Consider the following 16,715-nt stretch of genomic DNA (forward strand, 5'->3'; position numbering starts at 1 on the left):
CTTCAGGGGATTGAAGCTACTGCCCTGGCAAAACAGCTCAATCATGCTGGCCCCTCAATGATAGTGACATAACCAGAGCTGTGATCACCAGGAATTTTTTTCTCCTTTCTCTAAACCTAATGCATCATGAGCAGTTCTCCTGGGTAAGAGGTAAAAATGATTTGTAGAAAACTGTGAAGGCTAGGGGCCCAGTTTTCTACTATTTGAGTGATGATTTATACTTCTTTATGATTCTGAAATGCTGCACTCTGAGAAGGTTTGCAATTTTGTGGTTCTGCTGGTTTCAAACCAACCAGCATTAAGCCTATTGCATTAGCAGGGTAGATTTTCACCACCCCTGTCTCTCATCTCTGATAGCCACAGGCAGGGGTGGAGGTTGGAGAGACTTGCCCTCCCTCTTCTTTCCCGTGCAGCTGCTGTTCCACATAAGACACAGGTAAAAAAAGTGCTGCATGGAAGGCCCCCTTCGGAAGCAGCCTGTCAGGCTTCTGATACTCATCAGCATTTCCGAGAGCCAATTGAAAAGTATGTTTTGGCTTTGCCAGGGGCAGAAGGGGTGAATGTCCGCTCGAAACATTTCTAGTGTCTGGGAAAGATTCAGTCTGTGCCTGAGGCAAAGGGCATTAAAAAGAGAATCTCTGCTGTCACCTGCTTCAAATTGTTTTTGCCTGCAGCATAGGAGAAAAGTGTCTGTGTTGAAGAGAAAGGAGACCAGGGGAGGGAGGGCTGCCTTTTCACTCTAGGCAGCTGAGAGAGGCAGGAGCATTTCATGTTTAGGAGATGGAACCTTTGGGGCTAAAAATAAGGGATGATGAAATGAATTATTTCACCAAGCTCCAGTTGTCAAATTCTGCTCTCTCCTCTATTTACTATGAATTTTTTCCTGTCCTGATGAAACACTCTATTCTCAACATGAATAATGTGCAATTATCCATATCTTGGGAAAATAGTAGAGGATTGGATTATACTTGTCTTCTCCAAATTGTTCTCCTTGAGGTAGGTATTTCGAAAGATAAAAAGTTTCAATTGCCAGTAAGTTTAAGAGCAAAGACTTACAGTCCCTCTATATTAGTTTCCCACACCATTGTGACAAATTATCACAATTATAGTGGCATAAAACCACACAAATTTATTCTCTTAAAATTCTGTATGTCAGAAGTTCAAAATGGGTCTCACTGGGCTAAAATCAAGACATTGAGATGGCTGTGTTCCTTCTAGAGGATCTAGAGTAAAATCCATTTTCTTGTCTTTTCTAGCTTCTAGAGTATCTACATTCCTTGGCTGATAGCTTTCGGAGTACTCTGACTTCTGCTGTCATTGTCACAACTCTCTGACCTTGACATTCCTGTCTCTCTCTTATGGGAACTCTTGTAATTACACTAGGCCCATCTGGATAATCTGGGACAACCTATAAAATCTCCATCTCAAGATCCTCAACTTAATCACATCTTCAGCCCTCCTTTCCCACATAAGGTAACATAGTCACAGGTTCAGTGGCCAGCATGTGAATGTCTTTGGGGGTTCATTATTCTGTCTAGTAGTCCCTCACTCATTGAAACTCACAATGCTTAGCAACACATTAAAGGTTCTGCAAAGCCTTGGAAGGACCTATGTCTTATTTTCTTTAACCCAGAGGATCCCAAATCTATTTCCATTTCCTCTTGAATTCTAAGAATGTCTGTTCTTTTATGGAATACAGCTTAAGAAATGAAAGACTAAATAATTCTAGCTTTCAGAATTTAATATCTGTGACCTTATTGTCACATTTTAACCCACCCTTATATATGTGGTAATGGGACAGAATTGGGTTCAAAATTTGTTCCTGTTCATAAGAGTGACCTCAGGCAAACCATTATAAAATTTCAAAACCTTCATAAAATGTGTTGGGCAGGATTTCTTCCTTCTCGATGTTATGGAATAATTATTGCAGTATAGGCATCAGTTCTTCTCTGTAGGTCTGGTAGAATTCGGGTGTGAAACCATCTGGTCTGGGACTTTTTTTTTTAGGAAGGTTTTTCATTACTACTTCAATTTCGGTACTTGACATTGGTTCTGTTCAGGAATTCTATGTCTTCCTGATTGATCCTAGGGAGGCTGTGAGTTTCTAAGAATTTGTTCATGTCCTCTAGGTTTTCAAGTTTATGTACATAGAGATTTTTATAATAGTCAGAGATAATATTTTATATTTCTGTGGTATTGGTTGTAATCTCTCCTTTTTCATTCCTAATTGAGCTTATTAGAGTCCTTTCTTTTCTGCTTCTGGTTAATCTAGCAAGAGGTGTATCAATTTTGCTTATTTTTCCAAAGAACCAACTTTTTGTTTTATTGATTTTTCATGTAGTTCTTTTGTTAACAATTTCATTTAATTCTGCTCTGACCTTGGTTATTTATTTTCTTCTGCTGGGTTTGGGATTGGTTTGCTCTTCCTTTTCCAGATCTTTGAGAAGCCAATATCACTCTGATTCCAAAGCCAGGAAAAGACCCAACAAGAACAACAAAAAAGAAAACTACAGACCAATGTCCCATATGAATAAGGATGCAAAAATCTCAATAAAATCCTAGCACAACAAATTCAGCTCCTCATCTAAAAAATAATCCATCACAATCAAGTGGGCTTCATCCCAGAGATGCAGGGATGGTTCAACATATGCAAATCTGTAAATGTAATTCACCACATAAATAGAAGTAAAAACGAAGAGCATATGATCCTCTCAATAGGCACAGAAAAAGCATTTGACAAAATTCAGCACTGTTGTATGAAAAGAATGCTTAAAAAAATAGCCATAGACAGGACTTACTTCAATATTATAAAAGCCACCTATGACAAACCCACAGCCAATATCACACTGAATGGGGAAAAATTGAAAATATTCCCATTTAGAACTGGTACTGGACAAGGTTGCCCTCTATCACCACTTCTATTCACCATAGTGCTGGAAGTCCTAGCCAGAGCAATCAGACAAGAGAAGGAAATCAAGGGCATCCAAATGGGGGCAGAAGTGGTTGAACTATGGCTGTTTGGAGATGATATGATCTTATATCTAGAAAACCCCAAAGATTCTGCCAAGAGGCTACTAGAATTGACAAATAAGTTCAGCAAAGTCTCAGATTACAAAATCAATGTACAGAAATCAGTAGCATTTCTAAGCTCCAACAACAGTCAAACTGAGAACCAAATTAAAGACTCATTACCTTTCACAATAGCAACAAAGAAAATAAAATCCCTAGGAATTATTTAACTAAGGAGGTGAAGGACTTCCACAAGGAGAATTACAAAACCCTGAGGAAATAAATAGCAGAGGATGTAAACAGATGGAAAACCATACCATGCTCATGGATCAGCAGAATCAACATTGTTAAAATGTCTATACTACCCAAGTGATCTAAAGATTCAATGCAATCCCTACTAAAATACCAATATCATTTTTTGCAGATCTAGAAAAAATAATTATATGCTTCATATGGAACCAGAGAAGACCTCGTATAGCCAAAGTAACCTTAAGCAAAAAGAACAAACTGGGAAGCATCAATTTAACAGACTTCAAGCTATACTACAAGGCTATAGTAACCAAAACAGCATAGTACTGGCACAGGAATAGAGACATAGACCAAGGTAACAGGACTGAGAACCCAGGCATAAAACTATCCTCATATAGCCATCTGATTTTTGACAAAGCAAAGAAAAACATACACTGGGGAAAATAATCCCTATTTAATAAATAATGCTAGGAAAATTGGATAGCCACATGTAGAAGATTGAAACAGGATCTGCATCTCTCACCTCTCACAAAAATCAGCTCACAATAGATAACAGACTTAAACCTAAGGCAAGAAACCATAAGAATTCTAGAAGAAAATGTTGGAAAAGCTCCTATAGATATTTCCCTAGGCAAAGAATTTATGAAGACCCCAAAATCAATCATAGCAACAACAAAAATAAATAAATGGGACCTGATCAAATTAAAAAGCTTCTGCACAGCCAAAGAAACTATCACTAGAATGAATAGACAACCTATAGAATGGGAGAAAATATTTGCATGATATACATTTGATAAAGGGCTAATAAGTAGAATCCATATAGAACTCAAGAAAATCAGCAAAAAAAAAAAAAATCAAATGACCCCTTTAAAAGGTGAGCAAAGGACATGAACAGAAATTTTTCAAAAGAAGATAGACTAATAGCCAATAAACATGAAAAAATGGTCAACATCTCTAATCATCAGGGAAATGCAAATCAAAACCACAATGAGATGTCACTTAACTCCAGTGAGAATGGCTTTCATCAAAAAGTCCCAAAACAACAAATGTTGGCATGGATGCGGAGAGATATGAACACTCATACACTGCTGGTGGGACTGCAAACTAGTATAACCTCTATGAAAAGTAATATGGAGATACCTCAAAGACATACAAGTAGAAATACCATTTGGTCCAGCAATCCCATTATTGGGCATCTATCCAAAGGAAAAAGACATCCTATAATAAAGACATCTGCACTGGAATGTTTATATGTTTATAGCAGCACAATTCACAATTGCAAAGGTGTGGAAACAACCCAAGTGCCCATCAATACACAAGTGGATTAATAAAATGTGGTATATGTATACCATGGAGTACTATTCAGCCATAAAAAATGCTGAACTGATACCTCTTATATTATCCTGGATAGAGCTGGTGGTTCATTCTTTGAAGTGAAGTATTACAAGAATGGAAAAACAAGCACCACACCTACTCACTGTCAAATTGGTACTAATTTATCAACACTATGTGCACATATGAAGTAACATTCATGGGGTGTTTGGTAGGTGGGAAAGGGGAGGTGGGGATGGGTAAATGCACTCCTAATGGGTGCAGTGTGCACTGTCTGGGAGAGAGGCATGCTTGTAGCTCTGACTCAGGCAGTGCAAAGGCAATATATGTAACCTAAATGTTTGTATCCCTGTAAAATTTTGAAATTAAAGAAAAATCTCAAATCCTTAGTGTCCTCATCTATGAAATGCAGATAAGGGTAAGGATGACCTATTTTGCTTAGTTGTTATGTGGATTTTAGGCAACGATGAGTGATAAATTCCCATGCAAATTGTGGATATTTAAACAATGTAAGTTTCAATATCCTGAAATTAATGAGCTGCTATACAGTAACGTTTCAACAAAATTTTCACAAAAATTTTCACAAAAATAGAGGAAATTTTCAACCACCTCCCTTACCTGGTTGATATTTAGAATAAATTTCCCCTTGAGATAATTTAGAAGTCTTGAATATCAGTTTAGTATTCTTGGTTGTTGGTTTTAACATGGTTTAATATTTTAAACTAGGAAGCAGGCATCAGTGGCATAAAAAATATTTACACATGCTTAACTATCAGTTATCCTTGTGAACAACTTGAGGGATTATTTGAAAAATGGTTTATCCCTGATTTCCTTCTTGTTGTGAACTGTGCTCACTCTTAGGTTTTCTCTTCTTTTTGTTAGTGTCTACTCATAAACTAAAAATGGGTTTTAAATGAATTATAACTGAGTTATTAAATTATCTAATGTTTAATTTAAGCTTCGCTCATGTTTACTTCTGTTTTGTGTATGTGGTTGTAATTTTGGTTGTTCACAAATATCCCATCTCTTCTCCTTCCAGACACATGGTGGGGTAGTATTTCCCTTATGAATTTAGATATAGCCTACGCAACTTGCTTTGGCCAATATGATGTGAGTGGTGGAGATTTGTGTCACTTCCAGGTGGGAGCTTTAAGAGCCAGTGTGGAGTTTAGCATCTTCTTTTTAATTGCCTTAGAACCTGTGAAGGCATATACAAGATGTAGCTGTCTCAACCTGCATTCCCAAAGGATTATGAAGAACAGGGCTTCTCTGTTGGCCCACTTTGGACTTGGGTGTATATGAGAAATAAACTTTTGTTGGGTTATGCCACTAAGATTTTGGAGTTCTCTAACCTGATTGAAACAAAGTAGAATCCTTGAACCAATCCCCATTACCTTTGAGCATGCGAAAACATGTATATGAAAGTTCTTGTTAAATCATAAAGAGATCTGGAAAAGTTCATTTTGTTTCTGAGAGACTGTTGAAAGCTAGCGCAATAGGAAAATCTGCGAGAGGAGAAAGACCATGGGATTACATTCAGATGACCTCAGTCCTTGTCCTATCTTCATTCTTATTCACTTTTAGATAAGATAAATTGAATGCATAAAGCATTATTAATTCAATCTTTAAAAATATTATTCCTACCTAGAAAAGTAATTCACAGTGTGTGGAAGGATTCTTACAATTCATTGCCACAGCCTTGTAAAGACACTCTAAAATTTTACTTGCTCTCAGAAACTGTTTACTGAAGGCAGGGTGTGGTGGCTCATACCTGTAATCCTAGCACTTTGGGAGGCCACGGTGAGAGCATCGCTTGAGATCAGGAGTTCGAGACCAGCCTGAGCAACAGCGAGATCTCCCATCTCTACTAAAAATAGAGAGAAATTAGCCAGACAACTAAAAATAGAAAAAAAATTTGCCTGGCAAGATGGCACATGCCTGTAGTCCTAGCTACTCACTTGAGCCCAGGAGTTTGAGGTTGCTGTGAGTTAGGCTGATGCCACGGCACTCTGGCCCAGGTGACAGAGCGAGACTCCACCTCAAAAAAAAAAAAAAAAGAAAGAAAGAAAAGAAAAGAAAAAAGAAAAAAAAGAAAGATACTGTTTACTGACTAAAATGAGATTTAATTGCTTCTCTTTTTCCTTGTTCCTTTAAATCCTTTGATTAAAGCATCTTTGGATTAAACATCACATTTCTTGCGATGGAGTTATGACCCAATGGCTGCTTCCTCTGTTACTTGGCTTGGGGGAGGCCAGCGAAGAGGAAAGAGGAGGAGGTGAAAGCACAACTTCTCCCTTGAAGGGAAAGTGCACCCGAGTGCAAACGGCAGGTGTTGGAGCCATTCCTCTCTGCCACTCTCTACCGAGGTGAGGAAGTGGCAGTGATTCGGTGGTGAAGGGAGGAGCCTGAGGTTACTGGGCATCAGGACATTAAAAAACCTGTGGTGACAACGGTCAGGGGACTGATAAGCTGTGGAGTTCCAGAGTAAGTTAAGGGAGGAAAAACTTGAATTCTAGAAGACAAGCTTCCTACTCTGAAAATTTGCCTAAGGCCACCCTAAGAGCCCCTGAGCAGTAGCCAGAGACAGGAAGCAACTATTGATATTGTAGCTTGCTTCCCTTTAATCCTCCCCAGCTTCTCCAGGCCCTGTGTTCATTAGCAGCTCCCTGGAGGTGCCCTGTCTGCTCGACTGTCAAGGCCACTTTTGGCATCTGGAAAGGATTTGTAGGCAGTGGCAGCTCCTAGGCTTACTCAGCAGCCATGGTGTGTTTCATCCCTGTCCTCCTCTTGAGACTGTTTTTTAAATTGCATTAGGAAGCCAGCTACAGATAGTAGAAAGATGCGTTTTGAAGTCAGATGGTTAGATGGCCAGGGCTCCAGTCTTAACTCCAACAATTATTTATGATGGAAGAATATTTAAGGCATTTTTTAAAGTTTTAAATACTGATTCCACCTAATCACACTACACCACATGTTGAGAATGGTTCTGATGGGGAATTCCCTATAAAGAAATACTGAAAATTAGGTCTTGGATTTTTCTGCCAGTGACTCTGGTACCAAAGAAGCAGGATTCAAACTCAAAATTATACATTTCGGCTAACTAAGAAGGTTAGCATAATGGCCAAGTTCTAGAAATTATTTACAGGGAGGTGGGTGAGGAGGGTTGTGTGGCTCTCACAGCAGCTCACTCTTCGTATTTCATCTGCGACACGAGCCGCAAAGGAGACACGCAGATAGAGGTGTGGGCAGACCCCTTTGCGGTGAGCACCCTGTCTCCCGGTTCCTTCTGTGGGGGCCGCTATATAAAGTTGTTGCAACCACTTGTGAAAAGGAACTTAGGATGTCAGTTCTGCATTTTGTTTCATCATGATGAGAAATAAGAAGTCAGGGGATGACTGCTCCGAATGCTCCGCAGTTTAATGAAGTCAGATTTTGGCCAAATCTTTATTGAATTAGTATGGCAGATTAAAGACGGCCACACGTTCTTCGACAATCCTTTCATTGAGAGGAGGGATCCATTTATCTTCCCCTTGAATCTGGAATGGATGATGTCTGCTTTGACAAATAGCACATGGCAAAAGTGATGTTATTCAAGTTGCAAGTGTATAGACAGAGGATTGCCAATTTCTCCCCTGTTTTTCTGAAGCCAGCTGCTATGCAGGAAGGAAGATTACCTTGAGACTATCATGTTGTGGGAAACCTGAGCCACATGAGTAAACCCTGGAGAATAAGATGCCATGTGGAGGGGGCTGGGGGAGAGAATGCATCAAGGAATTCTGAAGCTCCCAATATACAGTACGGAGGCCACCTAGAAAGTGGATTCTCCAGACCCAGCCACCATGGCTAAGGTAGATCAGAGACCAACCACCCAGCCTAGTTCATTCTGAATTTCTGACTCACAAAATCGGGAACAAAATGAAATGGTTATTTTAAGCCATTCATTTTCAGGGTACTTTGTTTTGTAGTAATAGATAACTGATGAGTTGGTTTGTAATCCTGACTTTTTTTTAGAGTTGTTTTATTCTTAGTTTCTTTTGATGCTTATCACACTCAAACTAAAAGAATATTGGATCTGCTCACATCTTGGTCAAAGCAGAAAGGGGGTCAGTGTGTCCCCGGGACCAACCAGATGCAGTGGTAAGCAGACGAAGGCAGCTTAGCTCCTCTGTCCTAGGACACCCTGCCACCACACTAAGGCTTCCTATTGCTTGAGTTGTATGGGATCTGAGCAGAAGCATCTGTTCACTAAAACTGGCTTATTCTTCCATCATCTTCCTTAATGCTCTTCCAAGCGGTAGAGCAGAATCTGAATCTTATGCTATTCCTTCTGCTGGAAAGTCTTTCCCACTCTTTTTTTTTTTTTAACCTGATCAGCTTTTACTGATCACATGAGACAGCTCCCCTGGGATTATGTAGGTGCTCCTCCTCCTCTGTGCTCCTGGGCTCACCTCTGTCACTGACGGTGCTATATTACATAATCTGCCAACGTTTTGGTCACTTCCAGGAGTGGTGAATTTCCTAAAGGGAAGGAAAATTTTACTGCTCACTTCAGTACCTACCACATGTTTAGAAAAGGAACTTGGAACGTAGGTAGCTGCTCCATGAGAGCTTTCCTGCACAGAACTGGAAGGGATCATCTCGCGCAGAGGGCGTTTCTCTGGAGATTTCAAAACTGTGCTGTGGCCGTGGAGAACCTGCCTTTTGAAGACTAGGTAGGCTTTATCTGAAGTCAAATTTTACCAGAGAGAACTAATTTTTCTTTCCTTCCTCCTCATGGGCCTGGAAGTTTGTCTCTCTGTCTTTGTGCGGCTGTGGTTTAGTGCACACCACACCATGTGGAAGAACAACTTCATGCTAAGTAGGACCCGCCTTCAGTCAGCTCTGCTTAGTGCTCACCCCTCCTTTGCTCTGTCCCTCTTCTCTAGCTCTCCTCTTCCACACTTCTCTCTTTCGTTGGACCAGTTTATTCCCTTTCTTCAGAATGTAGCACAATGAGATATGACTGGTCATTCGCTGCTGCTCTGCTCCTTCAATGTGTTTCAGACTACACAGGAACCATCTCTCTGAGGTTTAGTCTCTGCCGTCAGAGAGTGAAGACCAGAAGACTCTCTGGTCTTCATTTCTTCCACTGTGTTGGAGGCAGAATAATTAAATATTTCCAAGACCAGTTAATGGGATAGATGTCAACCTGAAGTGAAATAGTAGATGTCAAAGCACTTTGTGAAGTGGACTGATATATAAATATTTGGTGTGTTGTGTGGGTTCAGCTGGCCTCTGCCTGTCACTATCTAATTGTGTAATTGACCCCCTACTACTCACCTAGTGTTGTTTCTGACCACAAATCCTTGAAACAATTAAAGTCTGCGTGTCAGATTTGTCTCTGAGGATTTCTAAGGCCTGCCACTGTGGCATTAATGGACAGAACCAGAGAGGCGGAAGCAGGGTTTGATGAATGTGCTATAATTGCTCCTTGGTATGACATAGTAATAGGAAAATTCATATAATTGACAATGTAAAGGCCCCTACTGTTAGCAGCTGCTTTAAATTTAATGGAGCTGAGATTGTTAATAGTCTTTTCTTCACAGGGGTCTTTCCTTTGGCAGCCATAGCACAGAGCAAGTGTGTCCCATCATCCACGCTTTCCCTCCAGGCCCACAACCCAGCCTCCTGGCAGAGGAAGATTACAGAGAATAGTTCCATTTGCACTTTTTTGTCATGTCTTAATTATCTCGTGGAACCATTGGTGTGTGGTATGTGGCATTCCCTCCCCATGGGACTGCTCCCAATGCAGCATGATGTTACAAGAAAGACAGTTCTGGAACTGAACCAGGGATATGCCACTTACTAGCTGCAGATCTTGGACAAGTTACTCAACCTCTCTGAACTTCAGTCTTTTCTAGAAAAATATGAAAACTAAAGCCTACTTATTGCAAAATGGCCAGCATGGGGCATGGGAAGTATTTATTAAACATCAGTTTCCTATTTTCTCTATGGTATAGTATAGTATACACAGGGCATGGGGTGTATTTCTTGAACATCAGCTTCCTGTTTCCTTTGTACTATGCCAGGCCTCTCAAATTAGCTAAGTCCTTCTCTATCAGTTGCTTGTCTTCACTCTCTTGTTTGTCACTTTTCTCAAAAAAAAAAAAAAAAAAAAAAAAAAAAAGACACATAAAGCAATCTGACTTTGAACTATAAAATTCCTCTAAGGAAGAGCTATTTCTCCCCACTCTTTTATTTTTACAAGAGCTACCTTGCTTTACAAACCCAATACAACCACCAGAGTTTCTTATGTTATAAGACAACTGCAGAAGAGTCCTATTGCTGGAAACTGTGGGTCATTACTATTGGGTTAGGTTTACTGGCATAAGACTGATTCACAGGTGCAAGTCAAAGCCAGAGTAAGCATATGTAATTCCACTTAGACATTGATGCATGTCTTTTAAATGAAAAATATCAGATTATAAAAGTGTGTGTCTGAGTGTGTATGTGTCTGAAAAAAAGAGAGGAAGCTGGGCAGGAAGAAGACAGGGAGAGAGATGAGATTTCTCCTGGAGTTCAGGCGCCTGCAGGAAGAAACATGCTTAATGCAGTTTCTTGCTAGGCCTACTCTAATTGTTCCCCTTGGCTGCAGACAAAGCTTATTTTTTGTGTGTGTGCTTGTCACCAGCTTTCTCCAGGTAAACCAAAGCCACAGGTGCTGAGTCAATTCTCTCTGCAATCACTCAGACATTTTCTTGTATAGCAATGTCACAATTAGTATTAACTGGGGAATTACATCATCTATCCTGCTAACAGATGGACATTAGGATGTGCCCAAATTGGACCAATAGAATATTTATAAACAGCTGCTGTAATGATTCAGAAGGAATACTGCAGTTTCCTAACCCTCTCCTAGAAGAACTCTCCTGAGAAGGAAATAGGTATATCTACTTTGTTTAATCTGTGGTTCTCTTCTAAGACTGAGCTTCTCCCTTCCCGACTCCTTCATGTGTGTGCTGCTGAAACTAACCATCATTTATAAGCACTATTGATTTTTTTCATGTCTCCCAGTTACCTTTAATCAGAATATTCTGTCACCAGAATATTCTGTCATCAGAAATCTTCCAATGGAAGATTTTATTTGACATAAAAGCTATTAATGTCTGGCTTTAAACACTCTACCTGGCTGTCATGTTCTAATGTGCCCTCTGATATTGCACACTGCACTATATACACTATTTACAACTCTCAGAAGCATGTTTTTCCATAGAAAACTTCAGATTTAGAGAGAGAGAGAGAGAGAGAGAGAGAGATTGATTTCACTCCATCATTGATACTTGCTTTCATTTTTTCTTTTCATAATTTTTGAATAAGTTGTTATCTGGAAACAGTACTAGGTGGGAATAAGATATTACTCAACAAAGAAAAGAAGATCAAAATATGCCATGCATTACAGGGCAAATAGAAGTTGTGTGGCTTCTTAGGTGTGTGCATGCATTTATAAAACAGATACCATCTCTGAGAAGAGAGTCATTGCCCTGAATTTATGAGCACTTGGAGATATATACATATATTTCTGATGAATTGAGCTTTGTCAATAATCAACTTAGACCATAATTTTATGAATATTTTAAGGAATTATGCATGTCTGTCAAATGTTTGTGCTGTTGACAAAATATAGGATGTCCTACCCACATTGTTAATCACACCCCTCCTTAAATGTACAATCTTGCATGTTCTCCAATCAGGGCCATCTTCACAAGTGTGGGACCTGTGTAGTCACCAGGGCTCAGGCTCAGAAAGGCCCCATGTTTGGTTTAATGTTCTGCTCTCACCATCCTGAAATTCTTAATAATTTTTGAATGTGAGACTCAACATTTTTGTTTTGCACTGGAGCCTGCAAATTGTGTAGCTGGTCCTGACTCCATGGCACATATATTTCCTACTCATGCACCTGTTTTACAGTAGGAGAGGTTCTCTCCCAACATGCACAGATATGCACATCACATAAATTCATAATAAATACACATATGCACACATATAGACACATACACACTCACACACATACTTTTACAATTATTTTTCTAGAATTATGAACCTAAAGAATTCTAGCAGGGACTTCCTTTTCAACACTTGGGCTGAAGAATGCTACAGGATAGAATTTCTTTATAAAAATAAGTTTTTGATTTGCTTTTTAGCCTTAAAAATAACAGCATGAACATCATTAATTGAGTGTTACTCTTCTAAGTACTTTATCTAAATTAGCTTATGCAATCCTTAAAAATCCTTATGGGATGGTTACTTTCATAATTTTTTTTAATAGATTGGGAAACCGAAGCTTAAAGAATTATTAAATCATTTGCCTGTGATTTCATAACCTGTCTGATGCCTGTGTCTAAGCACTAGATTGTACTAGAGAGCTTATCCCGGTTCAGATGGTTGGCCTTTTGTACCCAGAGTTAGTCACTCATTGGCTGAGGTCCACCCCAGAGGGTGACAAGGCATAGTCTACTGGTCAAGGCAGCTCCTGTTTGGACAGAGGCAATTCTCTGGAGATGGGGGCAGCCATGAGTTGTTATAGGCTGATAGTAACATGTACAATGCCTGGGAGAAGTAATCTGATTGGGGAACCACTAGTGTTCATTACTAAAAACTTCTTGCATCTCTCTTCACTTTTCCATATTCAGTTTATGCCTTCTAAAGGCAAATTCTGTAGAATTTTGGTTGGTTATTTTTAGGAAAACTTATAAGAGGGTTAGTGGAACGTTGGTTGCAAGCACCTCTTTAGGTAAATTGTGTTTGTCTGAGACAGCTTTGGTAAATCAGACACTCTGTCTGTCCTTGGATAGCGGTGCTGGCTATGGCAGGTGGACAAGAAAGGCAAGCCACACCTGGAAGATGTGTCGATTCCAGTCAATGATGAATTGCTGCTACTACCAGGGGAAAGAAGTCCAAAAACATCAACTTGCTATAAGTGACAAGCTTATAGTGCTTGGTTTCCTTGAGGAGTGGTACTTTTCTGAGGTCTTGGTATTGATCTCTTTTGCTGGTAGGTGGAATATTCAAGGTAGAGGGGAGCTGTACTAGTATTTGTGAGGGACTGTCTGGCTCACGAGCAGCCTCCATCCTTGCCATCATAGCCATTTTCCTTATGAGTCTGTGTGCAGGCACTGGGGGTGGTCAAGAACAAACGTTAGAAGACATCTACTGGCTAAGCCATCTAGTCCACTGGGTGGTTTAATGCCCCTTCTGTAGTGGATGCTCTCTGGTCAGCATTAACGTAAGATACAAAGATCCTCATACTTTGTGCTCACTCTCAAAGGTCCACCCACCTGCTACTTCCCTAGACCTCCTTATCACTAGTCATCTAATTTAATTCTTTCCAAGTTAGTAACCCACCAGATAAGCCATTTCTCCCTGTTCATGGAGTCTGTCTATCTATATTTTTACCTTGGTCCACTCTCTCTACATTCTGAGTGTGTCACTCACTCCATGTGATGTCCGAAGCTTTGTCCAATAAAGACATTTTCCTTCAATACTCTCTTCTGGGGCTGCCCCTGAGAGGGACATGGTGCACCAGCAGCACACTACCCCTTTTTTTTATTTGTATCCACATACTAAACTGATCCATCTGTGAACCAAGCTTGGTATTTTTCCTCTCCCATCAGTTAGTCATAGAAAATGCCCATGCAGTTGAAGTGTGAGCTGAGGATAAGGCACCAGAGAAGCTTGGGTTCTGAGCAGGCTGTGCATGTTCCTTATTTGTGTCCTTCAGGCTGTGCACCTTAGTTGTGAGCCTGATTGTGGATGTACCACATCCATGTTATTATGGATTGCTGCTAGAACTGCCTGATGTTATGATTTGGTGGATCTGAAATTATCCAGTTTATGATGAGTATTTCTGGATGCATGATCACTTAATTCTCAAGGTTAGAGGCTTAGATCCTACAAGGACTGAGTATCATTCCAGGACCTGGTTTTTGAGTGGGATGGCTTTGCTACCAAATCATAAGACTGTCTGTTGTGACCATGATATCGTGCCTTGCCAAAGTCTCTACATAGTGTCTTTCTCTGCCACATTTACCTCTAGCACCACAGAACCTACTGAGTCATAGAGATCCAATGCCAGCACTTCCAGAACCACAGGATGAACTGCTGCACAGCACTTTCTTTTTCTTGGCTCCAGTCAAAGCTAACAGCTTTCAACCCAACATGATGAATGAGTTTTAGTATTCCCAAATGCAGCATATGCTGCCTAAAAAACTCAAGAAGACTACGAACTGTTGGGTTTCCTTCTTTGTAGCAGGAAATGTGAGGTCTTTTCCCATTCTCTGGATTGCATGTACATTTCCAAGGCACCCATAGTATGTGCCACTTTTTGATCATCAGGTTTAATTCATATGATATTAATTTCCAAAAAAAATTGTCCAGACAGTCCTGGTCCCTTCAATGTATATCATGACAGAGAACATGAGAATTAACATAACCTCAGGATATGACAATAAATACATATCCCACGTGAATGTAAACTAATCTTTTTGTGTGAGTATGGCTTGGTTTGCCTGTTCAGTGTCCACATACTATGTATCTGAGGCTGTGTTAATCTTTCCTAATAAAGATAACTACATTTGGTACAGGAGATTCAACTATTTATTTCAGGGACCAGACCGGTGAATGAAATAAGAATGTGGTGGGGAATATCAGTTCTGCATGTCTTAAGTCCTTGTTGTCATCCTGTGAAATGACATTGTTTTTATTCACTCTAATTGCTCGAGAAGGTGAGGACAGTTTCAGGGGCTTCCATTTGGCTTCACTACTACAACTGCTCCTACTTTATAGGTCAAGAAACTAATGTGAGGTTTCTGCCAACTGCTAAATATATCCACTTGAATTATACATTTCGGGGCCAGGGAAATGACAACCAAGTGGGTCTATAGACCCAGTAGGTCCTGCACTATGTGGAGAAACCCAGCACGTTTATCAGTGACATCACCAACTGTGGCATCTATCTCTTCTCCTCGGAAGCCCTGAAGCCTCTTCCGGATGTCTTCCAGTGCAATCAGCAGGATAGGCAACTGGAGGATTCTCCAGGCTTGTGGCCGAGGGCAGGTACCATCTGCCTGGAACAGGATGTGTTCTCCGCCCTGGCAGGGCAAAGCCAGATATATGTGTACCTCACTGACGGGATCTGGAGCCAGATCAAGTCTGCAGGTTCAGCGCTCTAGGCCTCCCACCTTTATCTGGGCCGCTACGAGTTCATGCACCCAGAACGGCTGGCCAAGCACACGCCAGGAGGTCCACAAATCCGAGGAAATGTTTACATCCACCCAAGGGCGAAAGTGGCCCCATCGGCTGTGCTGGGCCCCAACGTCTCCATTGGGAAGGGGGTGATGGTGGGCGAGGGTGTGCATCTCCGGGAGAGCATTGTCCTCCACGGAGCCACGTTACAGGAGCACACGTGTGTTCTGCACAGCATCGTGGGCTGGGGGAGCACCGTGGGGCGCTGGGCCAGCGTGGAAGGTACCGCCAATGATCCCAACCCCAGCGACCCCCGGGCCCGCATGGACAGTGAGAGCATCCTCAAGGACGGGAAGCTGCTGCCTGCCATCACCATCCTGGGCTGCCGCGTCCGGATCCCTGCCGAGGTGCTCATCCTGAACTCGATCGTTCTGCCACACAAGGAGCTGAGCCGCAGCTTCACCAACCAGATCATCCTCTGAGGGGGGCTGCCAGAAGGCTCCCCCACAACTCCCACCCGCTCCCATGGAGGCTGCTGCTTGCTTGGCCAGCCTCTGTCCAGAAAGGACCAGAGGAAGCCAGGCAGGACCTTCACATGCCGAGAGCAGTGTGGGTGGCCCAGGACTCCTGGCCTTCCTCCCAACTCCCTAATAAACCCCGTGAACCTTGGGGGGGGGGGGAAGGGTCAGACCTGAGCCAGAACTTCATTTATTACCTGAACCCCTAATGCCCATACACTAAGAGGTAGGGGGGCAAGATGGCATTTTGAATCTCCTGGTATCAGATTAAATTTGGCTCTTATATCCAACAGGCCTTGGAAGAGGCCTGACTTCCCCTTGGGGAGGAAAACCTCTGCCCTCTGCTCATTTATTCTTGATTTCTCTTGAAAAAAAAAAAAAAATATA

The 16,715-nt window shown here is 41.2% G+C and overlaps 1 protein-coding gene across 1 annotated transcript; it reads left to right on the plus strand.

Annotated features, from left to right (window-relative positions):
- The first annotated feature begins 6,798 nt into the window (after positions 1-6,798).
- LOC138385940 (mannose-1-phosphate guanyltransferase alpha-like) lies at positions 6,799-16,434 on the plus strand. Its single transcript, XM_069472114.1, is given in 3 exon segments — positions 6,799-6,956; positions 7,736-7,850; positions 15,519-16,434. Coding segments are annotated over 3 exon segments (1,047 nt in total). The 3' UTR covers positions 16,293-16,434.
- The last annotated feature ends 281 nt before the right edge of the window (positions 16,435-16,715 follow it).

Source organism: Eulemur rufifrons, chromosome 7, assembly GCF_041146395.1.
Source record: "Eulemur rufifrons isolate Redbay chromosome 7, OSU_ERuf_1, whole genome shotgun sequence".
NCBI classification, from domain to species: domain Eukaryota; kingdom Metazoa; phylum Chordata; class Mammalia; order Primates; family Lemuridae; genus Eulemur; species Eulemur rufifrons.